This window comes from Oryx dammah, unplaced genomic scaffold (genome assembly GCF_014754425.2).
Source record: "Oryx dammah isolate SB20612 unplaced genomic scaffold, SCBI_Odam_1.1 HiC_scaffold_18, whole genome shotgun sequence".
NCBI classification, from domain to species: Eukaryota; Metazoa; Chordata; class Mammalia; order Artiodactyla; family Bovidae; genus Oryx; species Oryx dammah.
In genome coordinates, this window is record NW_024070202.1 from 51,320,186 (window position 1) to 51,345,753 (window position 25,568).

At 37.6% G+C, this 25,568-nt stretch overlaps 1 protein-coding gene across 1 annotated transcript in view; it reads left to right on the plus strand.

Annotated features, from left to right (window-relative positions):
• Positions 1-501: 501 nt before the first annotated feature.
• Positions 502-25,568, plus strand: part of ASZ1 (ankyrin repeat, SAM and basic leucine zipper domain containing 1) — a 69,036-nt gene continuing 43,969 nt past the window's right edge. The window contains exons 1-4 of the mRNA XM_040260870.1: positions 502-669; positions 1,061-1,160; positions 11,046-11,168; positions 12,915-13,026. Of these exons, the coding sequence (XP_040116804.1) occupies positions 565-669; positions 1,061-1,160; positions 11,046-11,168; positions 12,915-13,026 (440 nt within the window). The 5' untranslated portion in view covers positions 502-564. The remainder of the gene's footprint in view (positions 670-1,060; positions 1,161-11,045; positions 11,169-12,914; positions 13,027-25,568) is intronic.

Consider the following 25,568-nt stretch of genomic DNA (forward strand, 5'->3'; position numbering starts at 1 on the left):
GAATTCTCCTGATTCCTTTGTCAGCTCCCATTTATCTGCTCGCTGCTTGAATGTGCGGGTGACGCTCCTTGAGGAAATATTGTGGCCAACAGCATTGGCCAAGGGACGCACATTTGACAGTGGATTTGTCAGGCGGGGACAGGTGAAGGGATTGGGAACAAAAGCCTAGTTTTCGTGACATTGAATCCCCATTCTGCTCCTGCCACAAGTGGGGCATTCTTTAAACTCTAAGAACCTCATCAGGCAAATACCCTAAAAAGAAAGAAGGGAAGACCCCCGCCCCCCGAAAAGTACTGGCAACACTGGCCACAAGGTCAGGTCTGCCCAGCCTGTCACGCTGGCCAGTTTCCCTCTCCCGAGGGTTTTATGACTGGCAGACCGGACTCAGGGCCCCTGCGCGCGCTCACACGCCTGCGCTGGAGGGTCCAAAGCCCCAACGCTGGCGTGTCGCGCCTGCCCGCACAGCCTTTCCCGCGCAGGCTCACGCACTGCCCCGTGCGCAGGCGCAGATGGAGCCGGTGGGCAGGGCAGCCCGCTAGTACCGTGCGGAGAGGGCCGGGTGGTATGGCGGCGGGCCCCCTACGCGGTCTAGCAGTGGCCGGTGGAGGCGAGAGTAGCGAGAGTGAGGATGACGGCTGGGAGATTGGCTATCTCGACCGGACAGCTCAGGTAGCAGAGGAGGCCTTGTCTTGGCCGCACCTGAATCGGCCTTCCCTGGCCATGAAACCTCTTACTTCCTTGCCTGTGTTTCCCTAAAATTTTTTCCCAGAGTGAATACAGGCTTTTGGACAAACTCGCAGTTTCTCTCTCATTTCCCTACTGTGTTTTCCATCAAATACGCCTTTTTAGGTTGTCAATATGGCTCTTCTGGGTTTGAACACCTTATTACCCATTCCCTTTAAAGATCCCTTTTTAGTTATGAATTAGACGCAAATTTTGTATTTTGCTTCCCCCCCCACCCCCTAAAATGATGTACCTAAAACCAATCATTATTGTTTCCCAATGCACTGGGAATGAAAATATGTATAACAAGAATTTTTTTTTTTTCCTGTGTTCTTAGAAATTAAAAGGACCGTTACCCGTTGAAGAAAGACAGGAAACATTTAAGAAGGCTTTGACCTCAGGCAATATTTCATTGGTCGAGGAGCTCCTAGATTCTGGTGAGCGTCAAGGGATGGTTTCAAACCTCGCACAGTTGTTTCAATTCACAGGGATTCCGTGTTTTAAAAGATTTGAGTTGGTTTTATAGTGGAAGCACAGTGAATGTTAGTCATATCACGTGTCCTGCATATCTTACTTAGCTCTGAGTTCTCTCTGCCTTATTTTTCCCTCTGATACAAATTTGGAATGCTACTGCTGATTACCTTCCATCAGTTCTTCCACTTCCTTTGAAAGGTCTACTCTGACTAATCCTACCGTGCTTTGACAATCTTGACTCACTTTTCTCAACATTTATCTGTCTATAATTTTGATTGTGTGTTTCTCAAGAGTTGTTCCCAGTTATGTACATTTTAGTTACAGTCTTTGCCTGTGTTGGTTGTGTCAGTGTGTGAATGAGAACAAAGTAGGAATGTATCTGCATACCTTTTCCCGCCTATCGCCTGTTCAGTGTGCTTCTTTGGGCAAGTCACTTAAACTTCCAGAGCCTCTGTTTCTCTATAAAACATCATAATTATGTCTTGGGTCCCATGACGTTTTTCTGTTTGCTAAATATTTTTTTTTTAATTACCTTGACATGGAAGTGTGAATTGTCGATATTGACTGAAATTAATCAAAGGAGTAATAAGCATCCACTGTCTGCTTGTAAATACAAAACATTCTCACACAAAATTGTATCCGGCAAAATGTTTTCTTCTATGCTAGAGATGCTTGGTTTAATGGAAAGTGAATCATTTGGGAAACAGTACAGTTCTGGATTTGATTACTAGCCTGCCACTTGGCTCTGTAATCCTGACCAAGTTAGGAAACCTTCTAAGCTTCAATGTCCCCATTTTCAAAAGCAAGATGCATTGGATCAAAGGGTTTTTATTTTTGGGGGGGAGGGGAGATTAAAATGAGAGAATATATACAAGTCTTAGAACATATAGGCACTATATAAATATCAACTGTTGTACCAAGTAAGGATTGTGTGACTTTATGGACAATGGAACTTGAGTTCATAGGTAAAGAATTAAATAAAATTTGAATAATTGAAAGAGATCTACTACTAGGATATGAGTACATGCAGGAGTGTGCATACTGTTGGATGGGATGGAATAGGCAGAAATTTCTTTCAGAAAAGAGAGCTTGTCTTGGGAGTAGTGGGACTAGATGCAGTGAAGTGATGGAGTCTCTTGAAAGGACTTGAAAAGAGCCTTCTGGTAAAGTATTTTTTCAACTTTTTAAAATTTGTCTTTAATTACAAAAAATTTTAAGTTCCTTCTAAAAAACTAATAACAAACAGGTATAAGTAGAAAAACACCTTTGTCCCCACTTTAACCCCCACTATCCTTGAAGTCTCACTTTAACATGTAACTCCTGTTTTAGTATCTCCTGATTTCCTCCCAGAGGTCATCATTTAACACTTAAAAAAATATTTTTCATTTTTTGCCAAAGTCATACATATTATCTGTACTAGTGGAAATCTTAATAAAAAATGAAAGCTCCTTTTGAGTCAGGCATTTTTAGTAGTCCAATGATAACTCTGGTTTTTGCTTTTCTGCTATGCACTAACATTTTCAGTTCTCTTTAAATTATTAAGTATTTTGGACAGTCAAAAATGTATGGAGACTTACCTTTTTCCTCCTGGAGATTAGCATTCTCCTATAGTTGGTATTTTTTATTCCTATGCATGTCTTTATACTTTTACCATATATGTATATATCCACAAACAATATAGTGTTATTTTGAATCTTTTTTTTTTTTGAGCTATGTAAAAATATCTTGTGTCAGTTCTTTTAAACTTATCTTTTTGCATTTATGCTTAGAACATCATGTGTTTAATAATTTACTTTTTTGAGTTTAGAGATGATGATTACTAAGAATTTTTATACTAAAATGCCATATTTGCTTATCTTTATCCTCACATCTTTTCCTTTTTACTTTTGCTGTCACAGTTTGAGCAGTAATGTCAATAAGGAAAGAATAATTTTGTTTGATCTTATTCATACGCTTTCAGTTGCAGCAGTTTAAAGAGAAAAATTTGTTAGAGAAGACAAGTTGGGACAGCAGTATATTGTTTATAGAATACTTAGTTTTCTGATGTTTTCTCCAAGGAATTATCATGTACCTTATATCAGTTAAAGTTAGACAACTGGGAATTTGACAAATAATCTTTCAGCACCTTAGTGTTCCTACAGAAAAATACTGAGTCTTCACAGAAATAAAGTGAGTACTCCCTAACAAGTTTGCTTTCCTTTAGTGATATGACCTTTTGCAGATGAAACACTTTATAGCCAGACTATAAAACCTGTCAAATATAAGGTATTAAGGGAAGGCTTTACTCAGTGGTTTTTCATATGCAAGTTTTCCTTCTTTGAAATAGAAAGATGTTCTGTTTTCTTTCTTTTCTTAAAATTAGCAGATATTTCTTAGGTTCAGGAGAAAGTTCACCATTTAAATATTGAGCTCTTCATATAGCAAAGGCTTTACATAAATTTAATGGGTTATGTTCACTGCCTCATTATAACTTTGTCTTTGTGTCATATCTTCTATGCTCCTCCCCAGTCTTAGATCCAAACCTAGATTAGTTCACCAGTTTTTTTATGTGACTAAACCAATCAGTGCTGTGGGGGAAAATTAGATGACTTCTAATTTGTACGGATTTGTACCATTAATGATTGATTTGAGGGTTGTTAGGGCATCTGGCTTTGTCTCATCCTTTCTTAACAGTTATCATCCATCTCTTCCTGTCTCACTCTGGATGGTGGCTATCTAAAACTTAATCCTACTTCTCAGGCCTGATATCTCATCTGTGCTTCTTACTCTAGCTCATTGTTTCATTCATTTGTCCAAAGCAAACTTGATAGTTTTCTTTTTTTTATGTCATTGTTTATTTTTAATGCCAGAACAGTATTCCTGATGCAATTTTAATATTTCATTAAGACATTAACTTTCATATTATAAGCTGTATCCAAGGTTTTAATATTTTTTAATTAATTTTTTAATTGAAGATAATTGATTTATAGAATTTTGTTGTTTTTTGGTTAAACCTCAACATGAATCAGCCATACATATATGCTCTCCCTTTTGAACCCCCCTCCCATCTCTCCCCATCCCACTCCTCTAGGTTGATACAGAGCCCCTGTTTGAGTTTCCTGAGCCATACAGCAAATGCCCGTTGGCTATTTATTTTATATATGGTAATATAAGTTTCCATGTTACTCTTTTCATACATCTCACCCTCTCTTCCCCTCTCCCCATGCCCGTAAGTTTTATCCTCTATGTCTTTCTCCATTGAAAGTGAAAGTGAAGTCGCTCAGTCGTGTCCAACTCTTTGCAACCCCAGGCTCCTCTGTCCATGGGATTTTCCAGGCAATAGTACTGAAGTGGATTGCCATTTCCTTCTCCAGGGGATCTTTCCGACCCAGGAATCGAACCTGGGTCTCCCACATTGTAGACAAAAGTTTAACCATCTGAGCCACCAGGGAAGTTTTTCTCCATTGGTGCCCTGTAAATAAATTCTTCAGTACCATTTTTCTATATTCTGCATATATGTATTAGAATATGATATTTATCCTCTTTCTGACTTACTTCACTCTGTATAATAGGTTCTAGGTTCATCCACTTCATTAGAACTGACTCAAATGTGTTCCTTTTTATGGCTGAGTAATATTCCATTGTGTATATTACTACAACTTTTTTATCCATTCATCTGTTGATGGACATCTATGCTGCTTCCATGTTCTAGCTATTGTAAATAGTGCTGCAGTGAAAAATGGGATACATGTGTCTTTTTCAGTTTTGGTTTCCTCAGGATATGTATATGCCTAGGAGTGGGATTGGTTGGTCATATGGTGATTTTATTCCTAGTTTTTTTAAGAAATCTCCATACCATCTTCTGTAGTGACTATATCACTTTACATTCCCACCAACAGCGCAAGAGCATTCCCTTTTTTCTACACCCTCTCCAGAATTTATTGTTTGTAGACTTTTTGATGATGGCCATTCTGACCTGTGTGAGGTGATATCTCATTGTAGTTTTGATTTGGGTTTCTCTAATAATGAGAGATATTGAGCATTTTCATGTGTTTGTGAGCCCATCTGTATGTCTTTGGAGAAATGTCTAAGTCTTTTCCCCACTTTTTGATTGGGTTGTTTTGTTTCTCTGGCATTGAGTTGTATGAGCTGATGTATATTTTGGAAATTAATCCTTTGCCAGTTGTTTCATTTACTATTATTTTCTCCCATTTAAAGAGTTGTCTTTTCACCTTGTTTATAGTTTCCTTTGCTGTGCAGAAGTTTTTAAGTTTAATCGGGTCCCACTTGTTTACTGTTTTTTATTTCCATTACTCTAGGAGGTGAGTCAAAGAGGATCTTTATTCGATTTATGTCATCGAGTGTTCTGCCTATGTTTTCCTCTAAGAGTTTTATAGTTTCTGGTCTTCCATTTATGTCTTTAATTCATTTTGAGTTTATCTTTGTGTATGGTGTTAGGAAGTGTTCTAATTTCATTCTTCCACATGTAGCTGTCCAGTTTTCCCAGCACCATTTATTGAAGAGGCTGTCTTTGCCCCATTGTATACTCTTGCCTCCTTTGTCAAAAATAGGTACTCATAGGTGCATGGGTTTATTTCTGGGCTATCTTGTTCCATTGGTCTATATTTCTGTTTTTGTGCCAGTACCATACTGTCTTAGTGACTGTAGCTTTGTAGTATAATCTGATCTCAGGAAGGTTGATTCCCCCAGCTCCGTTTTTCTTTCTCAAGACTGCTTTGGCTATTCGGGGCCTTTTGTGTTTCCATATGAATTGTGAAATTTTTTGTTCTAGTTCTGTGAAAAATCTCATTGGTAATTTGATAGGGATCGCATTGAATCTGTAGCTTGTATTTAATAGTATAGTCATTTTCACAATATTGAGTCTTCCTACCCAGGAACGTGGATTATCTCTCCATCTATTTATGTCATCTTTGATTTCTTTCAGTAGTGTCTTATAATTTTCTGTGTACAGTTCTTTTGTCTCCTTAGGTAAGTTTATTCCTAGATATTTTATTCTTTTTGTTGCAGTGGTGAATGGGATTGATTCCTTAATTTCTCTTTCTGATTTTTCATTGTTAGTGTATATAAATAGAAGTGATTTCTGTGTATTTTGTATCCTGTAACTTTGCTAAATTCACTGATTAGCTCTAGTAATTTTCTTATATTATCTTCAGGGTTTTCTATGTACAGTATCATGTCATCTTCAAACAGTGAGAGCTTTACTTCTTCTTTTCTGATTTGGATTCCTTTTATTTCTTTTTCTTCTCTGATGGCTATAGCTAGGACTTCCAGAACTATGTTGAATAATAGTGATGAAAGTGGATACCCTTGTCTTGTACCTGATGTTAGGGGGAATGCTTTCAGTTTTTCACCATTGAGAATGTTTGCTGTAGGCTTATCATATATGGCGTTTACTGTGTTGAGGTAGGTTCCTTCTGTGCCCATTTTTTGAAGAGTTTTAATCATAAATGGGTGCTGAATTTTGTCAAAGGCTTTTTATGCATCTATTGAGATTATTATATGATTTTTATCTTTCAGTTTGTTAGTATGGTGTATCACATTGATTGATTTGCATATATTGAAGAATCCTTGCATCCCTGGAATAAACCCAACTTGATCATGGTATATGAGCTTTTTGATGTGTTGCTGAATTCTATTTGCTAAAATTTTGTTGAGGAGTTTTGCATCTGTGTTCATCAGTGATATTGGCCTGTAGTTTTCTTTTTTTGTGTTGTCTTTGTCTGTTTTTGGTATCAGTGTGATGGTGGCCTCTTAGAATAAGTTTGAAAGTGTTCCTTCCTCTGCAATTTTTTGAAAGAGTTTTAGAAGGATAAGCATTAGCACTTCTCTAAGTGTTTGGTAGAATTCTCTTGTGAAGCCATCTGCTCCTGGGCTTTTGATTTTTGGAAGATTTTTTTATCACACTTCAATTTCAGTGCTTGTAATTGGGTTGTTCATAATTTCTATTTCTTCCTGGTTCAGTCTTGGAAGATTGAACTTTTCTAAGAATCTGTCCATTTCTTCCAGGTTATGCATTTTATTGTCTTATACTTGTTTATAATAGTCTCTTATAATGCTTTATATTTCTGCATTGTCTGTTGTAACCTCTCCTTTCTCATTTCTAATTTTGTTGATTTGATTCTTCTCTCTTTTTTTCTTGATGAGTCTGGCTAAAGGTTTGTCAGTTTGGTTTATCTTCTCAAAGAACCAGCTTTTGTTTTTATTAATCTTTACTATTTCTTTCATTTCTTTTTCATTTATTTCTGCTCAGATCTTTATGATTTCTTTCTTTCTACTAATTTGGGGGGTTTTTTTGTTGTTCTTCTTTTTCCAGTTGTTTTAGGTGCAAAGTTAGGTTGTCTATTTGATGTTTTTTTTTGTTTGTTTGTTTCTTGAGGTAGGATTGTATTACTGTAAGCTTCCTTCTTAGAACTGCTTTTGCTGCATCTCATAGGTTTTGAGTTGTTATGTTTTCATTGTTATTTGTTTCTAGAAATTTTTTGATTTCTCTTTTTATTTCTTCAGTAACCTGTTGGTTATTTAGAAACATCTTGTTTAATCTCCATGTGTTTGTGTTTCTTACAGTTTTTTTCTTGTAATTAATATCTAGCCTCATAGCATTGTGGTTGGAAAAGATGCTTGATATGATTTAAATTTACTGAGGTTTGATTTGTGACCCAAGATGTGGTCTATACTGGAGAATGTTCCATGTGCACTTGAAAAGAAGGTGTATTCTTCTGCTTTTGGATAGAATGTCTTGAGATATCAATGAGATCCAGCTCATCTAATGTATCACTTAAGACTTGCATTTCCTTATTAATTTTCTGTTTTGATGATCTGTCCATTGGTGTGAGTGGGGTGTTAAAGTCTCCTACTATTATTGTGTTACTGTCAGTTTCTCCTTTTATGTCTGTTAGTGTTTGTGTTATGTATTGAGGTGCTCCTATGATGGGTGCACAGGTATTTACAATTGTTATGTCTGCCTCTTGGATTGATCCCTGATCATTAGGCAATGTCCTTCTTTATGTCTTGTAATATTCTTTATTTTAAGGTCTATTTTGTCTGATATGAGGATTGCTACTCCAGCTTTCTTTTGCCTCCCATTTGCATGGAATATATTTTTCTGTCCTCTCACATTCAGTCTGTATGTGTCTTGAGATCTGAAGTGGGTTTCTTGTAGATAGCATGTATATGGGTCTTGTTTTGGTATCCATTCAGCCAGTCTGTGTCTTTTGGTTGGAGCATTTAATCCATTACATTTAGAGTAATTATTGATAAATATGTTCCTATTGCCATTTTCTTTAATTGTTTGGGGTTGATTTTGTATATCTTTTTCCTCTCTTGTTTTTCTTGACTATATAAGTCCCTTTATCATTTGTTGTAAAGCTGGTTTGGTGGTACTGAATTCTCTTAAGTTTTCCTTGTCTGAAAAGCTTTTTATTTCTTAATCAATTTTGAATGAGAACCTTGCCAGGTACAGTAATCTTGGTTGTAGATTTTTCCCTCTCAGTACTTTTAAATATATCCTGCCATTCTCTTCTGGCCTGCAGAGTTTCTGCTGAAAGATCAGCTGTTAAATGTATGGGGTTTCCCTTGTTTGTTACTTTTGGCTTTTCCCTTGCTGTTTTTAATATTCTTTCTTTGTGTTTAGTCTCTGTTAATTTTATTAGTATGTGTCTTGGCATGTTTCTCCTTGGGTTTATCCTGTATGGGACTTCGTGCCTCTTGAACTTGATTATTTCCTTTTCCATGTTGGGGAAATTTTCAACTATAATCTCTTCAAAACTTTTCTCATACCCTTTCTTTTTCTCTTCTTCTTCTGGGCCCCCCATAATTCAAATGTTCATGTGTATGATATTGTCCCATAGGTCTCTGAGCCTATCCTCACTTCTTTTCATTGTTTTTACTTTATTCTGCTCTTCAGAAGTTATTTCCACTGTTTTATCTTCCAGCTCACTGATTCGTTCTTCTGCTTCAGATATTCTGCTATTCATTCCTTTTAAGGTATTTTTAACCTCCGTAATTGTGTTGTTTGTCTCTGTATGTTTATTCTTTAATTCTTCTAGGTCTTTGTTAATTGATTCTTGTACTTTCTCCATTATGTTTTCAAGGTTTTTGATCATCTTTACTATCATTATTCTGAATTCTTTTTCAGATAGTTTGCCTATTTCCTCTTCATTTATTTGGACTTGTGTTTATAGTTTGTTCCTTCGTTTATGTAGTATTTCTCTGTCTTTTCATTATTTTTTTTTTAACTTATTGTGTTTGAGGTCTCCTTTTCCCGGGCTTCAAGGCTGAATTCTTTCTTCCTTTGTTTTCTGCCCTTCTAAGGTCGGTCCATTGGTTTGTGTAAGCTTGTATAGCGTGAGATTTGTGCTGAGTTTTTTTGTTCTTTTGTTTTTCCTGTAATGGCCATGGCTGAGTTAGGTGGTAATCCTGTTTGCTGATGAGTTGGTTTGTATTTTTGTTTTGTTCGTTGTTCGGATGAGGTGTCCTACATAGGGCGGTTGGGTGATGCCAGATGTTGTATTCAAATGGTTTCCTTTGTGTGAGTTCTCACTGTCTGATACTCCATGGAGTTAGTTCTCTGGTAGTCTAGGGGCTTGGAGTCAGTGCTCCCACTCCAGAGACTCAGGGCTTGATCTGAGAAAAGTTCTGCTCTGCAGTTTAAATTCTGTTCTTGGGCCGTCTCAAGAGTCTTTCCACCTCTGAGCTCTGCTTCTCTCTGTGTTATTTCCACCTATGATAGGGTCTCCAGTTAGATGGACAGAGGCTTCTGACTGCACTAGACTCATGTTCCATCCTCAGTAGTCCCAGCTGAAAAACGTGCCCCTTCCTCAAAAGTTAAGCAAAGAATCTGATATTTTCTATTTATTCTTTTTTAACACTCCTCTTCCTCACAGTAATTTTACATTCCACTAACCCTGTCTTTGAACTATCCTTTTGTATTCCTTCTCTTTCTCAACTGCCCTTGCTCTGACTTTTGCTTGGACTTGTAACCTTATTACCAGGTCTCCCTGCCTCCTATCCCACTCTCAGCAGTGGTACCTAAATTGTCTTCTTAAAATACAATTGTAATAATGTAAATCCCTGGATCACAAAGTACACTCTACATTTCTTAACAGAGCTTTCATAATCAAACCCTAACCTACCTTTTTTAGCCTCATGTTTGGCCAGTAACCCATGGTTAAATTTTGCATTCAGAAGGAAGTTAAGAGAGTTTTAATAAGAAGTATTTTTTATATTTGCCACCATAGAGATGTGTGATAATATTCTAACTAAAAAGACATTTTTACATCTGTGAAACTTTCCAACTGCCCTAGAAAGGAAAACGTAGAATGTAAAAACCTGTCCTAATATAGATAACATATTATATGAAATAAAGCCTTCCTGGTAGCTCAGTGGTAAAGAATCCACCCACTAATGCAGGAGATGTGGGAGATGTGAGTTCAGTCTCTGGTCAGGAAGATCCCCTGCAGAAGGAATGGCAACCCACTCCATATTCTTTCCTGGAAAATCCCAAGGACAGAGGAGCCTGGCAGGCTACAATCTATGGGGTTGCAAAGAGTCAGAAACCACTGAGCACCTGAACAACAAACATATGAAAAATATATTTGATAGATCCAGTCTCTTGAAATATAGTGACATGGAAGTGAACTATAGCAAAAGTGAAGTTGACTATTTTATTATAGTTCACATATAATTATTTTCTATTTTTCTTAAGCCATTATTACCAAGAAATTCCCTTCCATTGTGAAGTACATGGTGTATGTCACTGTGTGCAGTACTTTTAACATATTAATGTGGCATGGATTTGTTTGTTTGTTTTGGTGAAGGAGGCTTGTAAAAGCTCATTTTTGTATTAACAGGCATCAGTGTAGATACCAGCTTTCAGTATGGGTGGACTTCCCTTATGTATGCTGCTAGTGTTTCCAATGTAGAGCTGGTTCGGGTCCTTCTGGACAGAGGTGCTAATGCAAGCTTTGATAAGGGTAAGATGTTTTAAATATTTAAAATATGTGAACATTTACTTTGTATACTTCTCTGTTTAGAAACCAAATTATATTCTCTTTGGGGTAGTGATACATACTTTTTCCATGCTCTATTTTCATATATTTACTTTAAAATAAAAACTTGTCTCTTAAAAAATCATAATAAGGGTAAAATGTTTGAGGTAACTGATTATTTTTACTGTGATTTTCTTGATCCCCAAGCAACTATTATGCAAAGTGAAAAAAACTTAAAAGAGTTTTTAAAAAATATCTTCCTGTTGGTTATATAAACAGAAAACCAAATTAGAAACCATAGATATTTTGAAAAACCTTCTTTCCAAAGAGGTAGATTCCAATTATATTACCATTATAACTGATTGTGTTATTAATATGTACCTTTAAAATCTGTGCTAGAGAGTTTTACAGCTCAATTCTGAATTATATCACTTAAAAATTGTTTCAAAGATAATTATTAAATCCATTTCTTTATTTGTTATTAAATCATTTCTACTAATTATTGCTTTGAATAAGAGTATATGTACAAATCCTATTTAATTATTATATTAAATAACTATTTTTACATGTTTACAATAGACAGATTTACTTTTTAATTCAGAAATAGTTTTCATGTGAAATTTTCATATTAACTTTGTACTGCATTTGATATTTGTATGATCATTTCTATTCTGTTTTCTCATTTATATATTTTATATGATTTCATGTCTTAGCAATAGTTTTATGTTTAATCAGTTGCTGTGGTAGGTTTTTCTTTTTATTATGTCATTTAAAATATCACTAAATGAAAGCTATACTTAAATTTTTGAAAGTGTAAAATGTTCTGCCAAAAAATTGATCAGTAGTTTTCTTTCTTTGCTTTTTGTAAACAGAGAATACCTTACAGTTATAAAACATATTTTGCCCAGCATGTCCTCATAAATTATTTTGTGTATCTCACAGGCCTACTCAGGTAGAGGGCAGACATTAGCTTCTCAACTGTAAGGTAAATCTACTCAGAGACTAAGATATCACTGGAGTCATAGTTTATCAGTGACAGAACTGGGACCAGAATCTAGATTTCTATATTTGGTCAATAATGAACCACAAATATAAACCATGGCATGACTTAGTTTAAGTTCCCCAGTTCTTACTTGAGAATTATTTTTTGTCTTTTAATTAACCCTGATCTCCACTGATGCCATAGGAGTCAAGGGAAGAAGAGTTTTAGGAAATGGGATGAGCTGAGAGAGATCAAGTAGGCAAGGACTAAAAAGAAACCAATAGGTGTAGCAGTTAGGACAACTTCAGTAGGAGGGTTTGGTCGTAAGCCAGATCTTATTGAGTTTTAAATGAGTGAGAAGCAAAGAAGTGAAATGAGAGAATATCAGTCATTGTTTTTTATCCATGTGTTCAAGGCAAATTTTAATCAACCAAAAACTGTTCAGTTCCAGGCGGTAAATCTGCACAGAGCCCATGCTCTGAACCACTTTCCTATCCTCTTGAAGAAATGAGAATAGGGAAAGGAAATTAGTAAATGAATTGTAGATATACTTTGGAAATTGTTCATCCCTCATCTCATTTTTAGGTGAAGGAATACAAAATTACCTGTTAAGAACAAGAGATTTGGGAATAAGTTACAGAAGTTTAAAAATGCAGTAAATATTTAGAATGTTTTGAATGATAAAAGAAGTCAGCTAGTTACAATTTCTGATGTGTGCAGGGTTTTCCTCACTTTTCTTTTCATTATAGATAAGCAAACTGTTTTGATTACTGCATGTTCTGCTCGTGGCTCAGAGGAAAAGATCTTGAAGTGTATAGAGCTACTACTTTCAAGAAATGCTGATCCAAATGTCGCTTGTAGGTAAGAATCTTACTGTTTGTTCAAAAATGATGAAGATGTACTTTTCTTTGATTATCAGTCTTTTCTTTGTTAAACATCTGACAGCATGATTTTTTAAAAATCATAACCAATATGTGTTTACTTGGCCATATAACTGATGAATGAAAATGGGTCATAAGGTCATGATTCCAATTGTATAACAGTGTCAAAGGACAGGTATATCATCAAAAGTAGTCTTTCATATTTTAATTTTAGAAGAATATGCTAAGTTGATGTGAGAGGAAGAAAGACAATTATTAACTATATCACTTTCCTTTGAATTACATACTCAAAAGAATATGATAATTGAGCTATAATAGTAAAGCCTCTTAGCATTCTCTCTATAAACACTTATCGACAGAAGTCTGTTTCAGTGTGTAAAGTAGCATGGAAGCCCTTCTGTATTCTGTGGATATAATGAAAATGACAGAGTCTTAGTCTGTATATAATATGAAAAAAAAAGAGAATTTTATCTGTATTACAGACAGGAAGATAATTCTAGATCTTAAAATGGAAGTGATTCACTAGTCAAATGTACCACTTGGTTCTATTTGCACTAAAGGTGAAGAGAAGAATAAAAATTAGGACAAAGCTATTGAGTTCCCTTTGTTGTTCAGTCACTCAGTCCTGTTGGTTTGCAGCCCCATGAATTGTAGCATGCCAGGCTTCACTATCTTTCACAATCTCCTGGAGTTTTCTCAGACTCATATCCATTGAGCCAGTGATGCTATCCAAGTATCTTATCCTCTGTCGCCCCCTTCTCCTCCTGCTTTCAGTCATTCCCAATATCAGAGTTAGCTCTGTGCATCAGGTGGCCACAGTGTTGGAGCTTCAGCTTCAGCCTCAGTGCTTCCAATGAATAGTCATGGTTGATTTCCTTTAGGATTCACTGGTTTGATCTCCTTGCAGTTCAAGGGACTCTCAGGTCTTCCCTAGCACCACAGTTCGAAGGCATCAATTCTTTGGTGCTCAGCCTTCTTTATTGTCCAGCTCTCAGATCCATACATGACTACTAGAAAAACCATAACTTTGACTAGTACAGACCTTTGTCAGGAAGTAATGTCTCTGCTTTTTAATATGCTATGTAGGTTTGTCATTGCTTTTCTTCCAAGGAGCAAGGAAGTTTTTCATTTAGTCACTATTAACAGTGATTTTGGAGCCCAAGAAAATAAAGTCAGCTACTGTTTTCATTGTTTCCCTATCTATTTGCCATGAAGTGATGGGACCAGATGCCATGATCTTAGTTTTCTGAATGTTGAGTTTTAAGCCAGCTCTTTCACTCTCCTCTTTCACCTTCATCAAGAGGCTCTTTAGTTCCTCTTCGCTTTCTCCCATAAGGGTGGTGTCATCTACATATCTGAGGTTATTGATATTTCTCCCAGCATTCTTGATTCCAGCTGGTGTTTCATCCAGCCCAGCATTTCACATAATGTACTCTGTATATAAATTAAATAAGCAGGGTGACAATATACAGCCTTGATGTACTCTTTCCCAATTTGAAACCAGTCTGATCCATGTCCAGTTCTAACTGTTGCTTCTTGACCTACATACAGATTTCTCAGGAGGCAAGTCAGGTGGTCTGGTATTCTCATTTCTATAAGAATCCTCCACAGTTTGTTGTGATCAAACTACCACACAATTGCACTCATCTCACATGCTAGTAAAGTAATGCTCAAAATTCTCCAAGCCAGACTTCAGCAATACGTGAACCGTCAACTCCCTGATGTTCAAGCTGGTTTTAGAAAAGGCAGAGGAACCAGAGATCAAATTGCCAACATCCGCTGGATCATGGAAAAAGCAAGAGAGTTCCAGAAAAACATCTATTTCTGCTTTATTGACTATGCCAAAGCCTTTGACTGTATGGATCACAATAAACTGTGGAAAATTTTGAAAGAGATGGGAAGAAGCTTGCTCCTTGGAAGAAAAGTTATGACCAACATAGATAGTATATTCAGAAGCAAGCTTTGCTGACTAAGGTCCGTCTAGTCAAGGCTATGGTTTTTCCAGTGGTCATGTATGGATGTGAGAGTTGGACTGTGAAGAAGGCTGAGCACTGAAGAATTGATGCGTTTGAACTGTGGTGTTGGAGAAGACTCTTGAGAGTGCCTTGGACTGCAAGGAGATCCAACCAGTCCATTCTGAAGGAGATCAGCCCTGGGATTTCTTTGGAAGGAATGATGCTAAAGCTAAAGCTCCAGTACTTTGGCCACCTCATGGGAAGAGGTGACTCATTGGAAAAGACTCTGATGCTGGGAGGGATTGGGGGCAGGAGGAGAAGGGGACGACCCAGGATGAGATGGCTGGACGGCATCACAGACTCGATGGACGTGAGTCTGAGTGAACTCCAGGAGATGGTGATGGACAGGGAGGCCTGGCGTGCTGCGATTCATGGGGTCGCAAAGAGTCGGACAAGACTGAGTGACTGAACTGAACTGAACTGAACACAAAGGCTTTAGCATATTCAAAGAAGCAGAAGTAGATGTTTTTCTGGAATTCTCTAGCTTTTTCTATGATCCAGCAGATGTTTGTAATTTGATCTCTGGTTCCTCTTTTCTAAATCCAGCTTGTATATTGGGAAGTTCTTCATTCACATACTATTAAAGCCTAGCTTGAAGGATTTTGAGTATTACTTTGCTAGCATGTGAAATGAGCTCAGTTGTACAATAGTTTGAACATTCTTTGGCATTGCCCTTCTTTGGGACTAGAATGAAAACTGACCTTTTCTAGTCCCGTGACCATGGCAGAGTTTTCCAAATTTGCTGGCATTTTGAGTGGAGCACTTTCACAGAATCATCTTTTAGAATTTGAAATAGCTCAGCTGGAATTCTGTCACCTCCACTCGCTTTGTTCATAGTGATGTTTTCTAAGGCCCACATGACTTCACATTCCAGGATGTCTGGCTCTGGGTGAGTGATAACCACTCTACCATCATGGTTATCCAGGTCATTAAGATCTTTTTTGTATAGTTCTGTCTATTCTTATCACCTCTTCTTAATATCTTCTGCTTCTGTTAGGTCCTTACTGTTTCTGTCCTTTATTTTTGCCCATCTTTATATGGAATATTCCCTTTGTATCTCTAATTTTCTTGAAGAGATCTCTAGTTTTTCCCATTCTCTTGTTTTTCTCTATTTCTTTGCATTGTTCACTTAAAAGGGTTTCTTACCTCTCCTTGCTGTTGTCTGGAACTCTGCATTCAGATTGGTATATCTTTCCTTTTCTCCTTTGCTTTTTGCTTCTCTTCTTTTCTCAGCTAATTGTAAGGCCTCCTCGGGCAACCATTTTGTCTTTTTGTATTTATTTTTCTTGGGGATGGTCTTGATCCCTGCCTCCTGTACAGTGTCATGAACCTCTGTCCATAGTTCTTCAGGCACTCTATCATATCTCATCCCTTGAATCTATTTGTCACTTCCACTGTATAATTGTAAGGGATTTGATTTAGGTCATACCTGAATGGCCTTGTGGTTTTCCCTACTTTCTTCAATTTAAGTCTGAATTTTGCAATAAGAAGTTCATGATCTGAGACACAGCAGGTCCCAGTCTTGTTTTTGCTGGCTGCATAGAGCTTCTCCGTCTTTGGCTACAAGGAATATAATCAGTCTGATTTCGGTATTGACAGCTGGTGATGTCCACATGTACAGTTGTCTCTTGTGATATTGGAAGAGGGTATTTGCTATGACCTGGGGGTTCTCTTGCTAAAACTCTGTTAGGCTTTTCTCTGCTTCATTTTGTACTCCAGGGCCAAACTTGCCTTGTTTCTCTAGGTATCTCTTGACATCCTGCTTTTGCATTCCAGATAATGAAAAGGACATCTTTTTGGTTTCTTTGGTGTTAATTCTAGAAGGTCCTGTAAGTCTTCATAGGACCATTCAACTTTAGCTCTTTCAGCATTAGTGGTTGGGGCATAGACTTGAATTACTGTGATGTTGAACGGTTTGCCTTGGAAATGAACCAGGATCATTCTGTTGTTTGTGAGCTTGCACCCATGTACTGCATTTCGAACTCTTTTGTTGACTGTGAGGGCTACTCCATTTCTTCTCAGGGATTCTTGCCCACAATAGTAGATATAATGATCATCTGAATTAAATTTGCCCATTCTAGTCCATTTTAGTTCACTGATTCCTAAAAGGTCGATGTTCACTCTTGCCATCTCCTGTTTGACCACTTCCAGTTTATCTTAATTCATGGACCTAACATTCCAGGTTCCTATGTATTCTTTACAGCATCAGACTTGACTTTCACCATCAGACACATCCACAGCTGAGCGTTGTTTCCACTTTGGCTCATCCTCTTCATTCCTTCTGGAGCTATTTCTCTCCTCTTCTCCAGTAGCATATTAGACACCTTCCAACCTGGGGAGCTCATCTTTCAATGTCATATCTTTTTGCCTTTTCATGCTCTTCATGGGGTTCTCAAGGCGAGAAGGCTGAAGTGGTTTGTCATTGCCTTCACCAGTGGACCACATTTTGTCAGAACTCTCCACCATGACCCATCCATCTTGGGTGGCCCTAAACAGCATGACTTATAGTTTCATTGAGTTGGGCAAGGTTGTGGTCCATGTGATCATTTGGTTAGATTTCTGTGGTTGTGGTTTTCATTCTGTCTGTCCTCTGATGGATGAGGATGAGGCTTCTGCAAGCTTCCTAATGGGAGGGACTGGCTGTGGGGAAAACTGGGTCTTGTTCTGGTGGGCAGAGCCATGCTCAGTAACTCTTTCATCCAGTTCTCTGCTGATGGGTGTAGGGCTGTATTCCTTCCCTGTAGTTGAGGCCAAACTATGGTAGGGGTAATGGCGATAATGGCAACATCCTTCAAGAGGACTTTTGCCAGCACGCCGGGCCTCCTCAGACTGCTGTAGTCAGTATCCTGACCCTGCGGTAGGCCACTGTCAACCCGCACCTCTGACAAAGACTCTCAAGCACACACAGACAAGTCTGGCTCAGTCTTCTTTTGGGGTCACTGCTCCTTTCTGCTGAGTCTTGGTGTGCACAAGATTTTGTTTGTGACCCCCAAGAGTCTGTTTCCCCAGTCCTTTGGAAGTTCTGTAATCAAATCCTGCTGACCTCCAAAGTCAGATTCCCTGGAGATATTCAGTTCCTTTGATGGGAAAGGGACTTCCCAGGTTGGGAAGTCTGTTGCAGGGCCTAAAACTTTTGCAGCAGTGTGAGAACTTTGTTCTCCAGTTTGTGAGTTGCCTGCTCGGCAGCCATATAGTGGAGTTAATGGTGATCTCCTCCAAGAGGCTATATGCCATGCCTCCCAGGACTGCTGTTGCCAGAGCCTCTGTCCCCACGGCAGGACACTGCTGATTCACGTCTCCACAGAAGACCCTCAAACACTCAAAGGTAGGTCTGGCTCAGTCTCTTGTGGGGGTCACTGCTCCTTTTCCTCTGCCCTGGTGCACACAAGGTTTTGATTGTGCCCTCCAAGGGTCTCTGGTGGGTATGAGGTTTGATTTTAAATGCAGTTGCGTCCCTCTGGCCATCTTGTTGTGGCTTCTCCTTTGCCCTTGGTTGTGGGGTATCTTTTTTTTGGTGGGTTCCAACATTCACCTGTCCATAGTTGTTCAGCAGCTAGTTGCAATTTTGGTGTTCTCGCAGAAGATGAGCACTCATCTTATATATATTGATGTTATTTTAATCTTAGCCACTTGCCAAATTGCTTTCTTTCACCTACTTTCTGTCATTTTGCCTTAAACTTAATTAGAGGTCTTGCTGAATGGTACTGAGGAAATTCTGTAATAAAGTTTTTTTATTGTGTGTAATTTACATAAATGTGAAAAAATTCAGATTTTCAGTGCGCAGTTGAATCAGTTCTGAAAAATATGTGTTCATATAACTCACATCTCAACACAGAATATTTTTGTCATCCCAGAAAGTTCCCTCATGCCCCTCCCCAGTGCTGTAGAACTTACTTCTATCACTATAAACTATTTTTTTGCTATTCTAAAATGTTACATAAATATAATTATACAGAATTTTTTCACTCAGGATAATGTTTTAAAGATTCATCCAAGTTGTGTGTGTCAAAAATTTGTTACTTTTTATTGCTGAGTAGTATTCCATTGTATAGAGATTCTGTACTAATAAGAGTATGACAGAGTCTTCTTGACCTCACAAAATGGCTGACCCAGTCAGGCAGAAAGTTGATTCGCTTGGAAATTGAAAGAAAATACAGAATAGTGTATTTAAAAGATCATGAAATTGTTAGAATGCTTCAATAGGCAGAATTGACAGGATATTATGGCTTGCTCTATGCTAAGGCCACATGAGTGCTGACAACATAATGCATGACTCTGTATCCCCAGCAGCTCCTGGTGTTCAGTCCAAGTACCTGTAGCCATCCCTTAGCTTCTCTTCCACAGTGTTCTTCATGTCACTTCTTTCTTGAACTCCCTCCAGATTCCTGTGTCTTTTCCTCAAAAGTTCCCATAACGTTATTAAGTCCTACTTGCCCCCCTCCTTTTTTTAATTTAAAAATTGTGGTAAAACATTTATAACATGAAATTTGCTGTTTTAACCATTTTTTATGTGTACAGGTTATTGTTTTTTTGACTAAACATTTGCCCGAGGCACCCAACACTTGGAGTCTTTCTGAGCAATGCCTGCTTTTCTGATTTGAGTTCTAAGTTAAGCTAAATAGAGATGAGTGTTTTATCAGTTCTTCAGATAGCTGTGACTATCTGCTTCTTTGTTCTACCTGCTGAATGCGTATTGGTGTTTGTTGTATGATTTCGGTATGTGTGCTGCACATCAATATCACTAATTGCTCTTATATAATTTTCAACATTTATTTTACTTCCTTAGCTGTTCTGGTTCATTATTATGGTAAACATTTAATAATATTCAAATTTATTAGATAAATATTATTTAAAAGAGCAACTTTTATCTGCTTTGAGGTTTTGTATTGTTCCCAAACTTTGTGTGTAGACTTTCAAATCAGCTAATACATTTGATTTCTAGGTGTCCATGTATTTTGGCAAAATTTTGTAGTTTCTTCTAATGTTTCTCTGTTTCATCTTGAAAATGGCTAATGAAAAAATCATCAATTTAATGTGGTAGGTATCTCTCATTAAGGCGTCTCCATCTGCCATTTCAAGCATTATTATGAAAAGCTTCTAAATTTGGGGTTGGTACTGCAGCTCTGAAGAAGTCTCATCCATTGTCACTTTAGGTATTACCTGTGCCCTGTTCTTTTCTCTTTTGGGGTCTCTGATTGTATATCTGTTAGACCTTTCTCACTGTATCCTCAATCCCTGTCTTTATTTTCCATTGTCTTGTTTCACTGTGCAACATTCTGGATAATAGCGTCCAGTCTGCCTTCTAGCTCACTGAATCTCATTTCACTTCCTTCTAATTTATTATTAAACTCCTCAATTTGGTTCATAATTTCAGTTTTTTTTTAATTTCTAGAAATTCCATTTGATTCTTCTTAAAATTGACAGGATTATAAGGAAGTTATAAAGTATTATAAAGAAATTTATGACTTTTTGTTCACTAAAAATATTTTCAAGCTCCAAATAAAACTTTAATATGGTCAACATATAGTCTAGATGTAACAATTACAGTATCTGAGATCTTTGTGTGTTTGTCTCTGTTTACAATAGTTTCTTATACTTCTTACTCATGACTAGGTGCTAGTTGTTAGATTTAAAACTTGTTGGAATAATATGAGGCCTCGGATGATCGTCAGAGAGGATTTTGTATATTTCTAAAGATGCCTGGGGTACTTATCACTCCAGGACTCATGTAATCTAAGTTCAGGAGTTGAAGCTCCCTGGAGTATTTTGGTGATGTAAATTAAACCTAACCCTAAACACCTTGTTTGTTTCTAGTTCACCCTTACCCTAAATATACTTAGAGGCACACCTTAATGTGTTTTGATTATGGTTTAATAAATTTCCAACTTTGTTTAGGCCCAGTGCCTTTAATTGTGTTCATCAGGAAGTTTGAAGCCGCCGAAGCCACAGCTCAGATTCCCATTGGGTTCTCAGTTCAGTTCAGTTCAGTTGCTCAGTCATGTCCAACTTTGTGCAACCCCATGGACTACAGCACGCCAGGCCTCCCTGTCCATTTACCAACTCCCAGAGTTTACTCAAACTCATGTCCATTGAGTCGGTGATGCCATCCAACCATCTCATTCTCTGTCTATCCCCTTCTCCTTCTGCCTCCAATCTTTCCCAGCATTAGGGTCTTTTCAAATGGTCAGCTCTTCGCATCAGGTGGCCAAAGTAATGCTTCAACATCAGTCCTTCCAATGAATATTCAGGACTAATTTCATTTAAATGGACTGGTTGGCTTTCTTTGCAGTCCAAGGGACTCTCAAGAGTCTTCTCCAACACCACTGTTCAAAAGCATCAATTCTTTGGCGCTCAGCTTTCTTTATAGTCCAACTCTCACATCCATACATGACTACTGGAAAAACCAAAGCCTAGACTAGATGGACCTTTGTTGGCAAAGTAATGTCTCTGCTTTTGAATATGCTATCTAGGTTGGTCATAGCTTTCCTTCCAAGGAGTAAGCGTCTTTTAATTTCATGGCTGCAGTCACCATCTGCAGTGATTCTGGAGCCCCCAAAATAAAGTCTGCCACTGTCTCCACTGTTTGCCCATCTATTTCCCGTGAAGTGATGGGACCAGATGCCATGATCTTCGTTTTCTGAATGTTGAGCTTTAAGCCAACTTTTTCACTCTCCCCTTTCACTTTCATCAAGAGGCTCTTCAGTTCCTCTTCGCTTTCTGCCATAAGGGTGGTGTCATGTGTATATCTGAGGTCATTGATATTTCTCCAGGTATTCTTGAGTCCAGGTGGTACTTCATCCAGCCCAACATTTCTCATGATGTACTCTGCATATAAATTAAATAAGTAGGGTGACAGTATACAGCTTTGACGTACTCCTTTCCCAATTTGGAACCAATATGTTGTTCCATGTCCAGTTCTAACTGTTGCTTCCTGACCTGCATACAGATTTCTCAAGAGCCAGGTCAGGTGGTCTGGTATTCCCATGTCTTTCAGAATTTTCCACAGTTTATTGTGATCCACACAGTCAAAGGCTTTGGCATAGTCAATAAAGCAGAAATACATGTTTTTTTGGAACTCTCTTGCTTTTTCAGTGATCCGGCAGATGTTGGCAATTTGATCTCTGATTCCTCTGCCTTTTCTAAAACCACCTTGAACATCAGGAAGTTCATAGTTCATGTATTGTTGAATCCTGGCTTGGAGAATTTTGAGCATCACTTTACTAGCATGTGAGAGGAATGCAATTGTGCGGTAGTTTGAGCATTCTTTGGCATTGCCTTTCTTTGGGATTGGAATGAAAACTGACCTTTTTCAGTCCCGTGGCCACTGCTGAGTTTTCCAAATTTGCTAGCATATTGAGTGCAGCACTTTCACAGCATCATCTTATAGGATTTGAAATAGCTCAACTGGAATTCCATCACCTCCACTAGCTTTGTTCGTAGTGATGCTTTTTAAGGCCCACTTGACTTCACATTTCAGGATGCCTGGCTCTAGGTGAGTGATCACACCATCATGATTATCTAGGTTTTGAAGATCTTTTTTGTATAGTTCTTCTGTGTATTCTTGCCACCTCTTCTTAATATCTTTTGCTTCTGTTAGGTCCATACCATTTCTGGCCTTTATTGAGCCCATCTTTGCATGAAATTTTCCCTTCAGTTCAGTCGCTCAGTCGTATCCAACTCTTTGTGACCCCATGGACTGCAGCACACCAGGCCTCCCTGTCATCACCAACTCCCGGAGCTTACCTAAACTCATGTCTTTTGAGTCAGTGATGCCATCCAACCATCTCATGCCATTGTCCCCTTTTCCTCCCACCTTCAATCTTTCCTAGCATCAGGGTCTTTTCCAGTGAGTCAGCTCTTCGCATCAGGTGGTCAAAGTATTGGAGTGTCAGCTTCAGTATCAGTCCTTCCAATGAACACCCAGGACTGATCTCCTTTAGGATGGACTGGTTGGATCTCCTTGCAGTTCAAGGGACTCTCAAGAGTCTTCTCCAACACCACAGTTCAAAAGCATCAATTCTTCGGCACTCAGCTTTCTTCACAGTCCAACTCTCACATCCATACATGACTACTGGAAAAACCATAGTCTTGACTAGATGGGCCTTTGTTGGCTATGTAATGTCTCTGCTTTTTAATATGCTGTCTAGGTTGGTCATAACTTTCCTTCCAGGAACAAGCGTCTTTTAATTTCATGGCTGCAATCACCATCTGCAGTGATTTTGGAGCCCCCAAAAACAAAGTCAGCCACTGTTTCCCCATCTATTTGCCATGAAGTGATGGGACCAGATGCCATGATCTTAGTTTTCTGAATGTTGAGCTTTAAGCCAACTTTTTCAATCTCCTCTTTCACTTTCATCAAGAGGCTCTTTAGTTCTTCATTTTCTGCCATAAGGGTGGTGTCATCTGCATATGTTCCCTTGGTATCTCTGATTTTCTTGAAGAGATCTCTAGTCTTTCCCATTCTATTGTTTTCCTCTATTTCTTTGCACTCATCACTGATGAAGGCTTTCTTATCTCTCCTTGCTATTCTTCTGAATTCTGCATTCAAATTGGGATATCTTTCCTTTTCTCCTTTGCTTTTCACTTCTCTTCTTTTCACAGCAATTTGTAAGGCTTCCTCACACAGCCATTTTGCTTTTTTGCATTTCTTTTTCTTGGGAATGGTCTTGATTCCTGTCTTCTGTACAGTGTCACGAACCTCTGTCCATAGTTCTTCAGGCACTCTGTCAAATCTAATCCCTTGAATCAGTTTCTCACTTCCACTGTATAATTGTAAGGGATTTGATTTAGGTCATACCTGAATGGTCTAGTGGTTTTCCCTACTTTCTTCAATTTAAGTCTGAATTTGCCAATAAGGAGTTTATGATCTAAGCCACAGTCAGCTCCCGGTATTGTTTTTGCTGACTGTGTAGAGCTTCCCCATCTTTGGCTGCAAAGAATATAATCAGTCTGATTTTGATGTTGACCATCTGGTGATATCCATGTGTAGAGTCTTCTCTTGTGTTGCTGGAAGAAGGTGTTTGCCAAGACCAGTGCTTATGAACTGGCAAATGCCCTCAAGGCAAAAGCTAACTGTGAATGCTGAGTTTATGTACCTCTATGTTTTTGCCATATAGATTTTGGTTCAGTAGTTCTTTGATATCGTGTTAGTTCTTCAGTCTTCAAGAAATTTAAAAAAAAATCTGGCTATGTTTAAAGCTTTTCAGTTTTGACCCCAATTTAGCTTGCAATTACTGGAAGCAGAAATCAGCATCTTCTTGATTTTTAATTGATTTTTATTTATGTATGTTACTTTATCAAATCTTGTTGAAAATAGTATTGATTTATTATTTAATAATCAGCTAAATGTGAGTACATATAGATCTACCTTGATCTTTTATTAGTTTTTCTTAGTTTTAAAAATTCATTTTATTTTCTATCCTGTAGGACTAATGGAAAAAAACCCTGACAACTTGAAATCCATTTTTAAATTAATACAAATTATGTTTTATATGTCTCTTGGATCTTGCCACACAATACTTGGTATACTATGTCTAGCAAATATGATAATTTAATACTGATTTATTTATTTGGGGTTTTATAATTTGTTTCTGGGTTAGGCTTTTTTATTTTGTTTTTAAATGAAACATTTATTCATTGTTTCCTGTGTAGCATGCACTGTGTCATTTGCTCTTAAATTTGTTGTCTAATGTAATCCTTACTGCTCAGTGATAGATGGTATCCATTATTTATATAGAACAGAAAGTTGGCAATCAAATGTTTGAGCCTTTGAGTGTAGCAGAGGTTTGGTAAGGAAATTTACAAGTTTGATATGAGTAGGATCCACCATTGGAATGTATTTATATTCCCCATCTTGTCTAAGTTGAGGATTTTTTCAGCACAACCAGTTTAAACAACATGACTTTTCTAATTGTTGCAAAGCACATCTTAAATTGACTTGTATTTTGGGATATTTTTTCCTCTTTCCCTAAATTATTGTAGGTACTTGAATATTTTTACTTGAAAAGTCCACAGATTGCAAAGGAAAATATATGAACAGAAAATATTATCACTTTAATTCAGCAGCATAATCGCTTTTAGCTCTGAAAACACGATGTCCTGCAAGTAAATTAATTGGAACTTGGCAGCTGTGCTATAGTATGGACTTTATTATTCCTTATTTTTTATTTTATGTCTGTGTTATGTCTATATTTTATGTCTTATTTCCTTATTTTATGTCTATAATGCAGTAACAGATGATATAAATTATCAAAGTTTTAAAGGTCTGTATTGGACATACAATGAAATTTTAAACACTTCAGTCTAACCTTAAATTTGCAATTGATATTTTTATTGTTTGAGTAATAATAAGCCTTTAAAATGTATATATAATTAACATTTCTGTTTTTAGAAATTGTATTTTCCCCCTAGTTTGCTAAAACATTTTCTTATATTATTAAAAAAAAAGATATATTTTCTTTACATTCAGAAGGCAACTTTTCTGGCAGAGGAGTGTGTTATATTCACA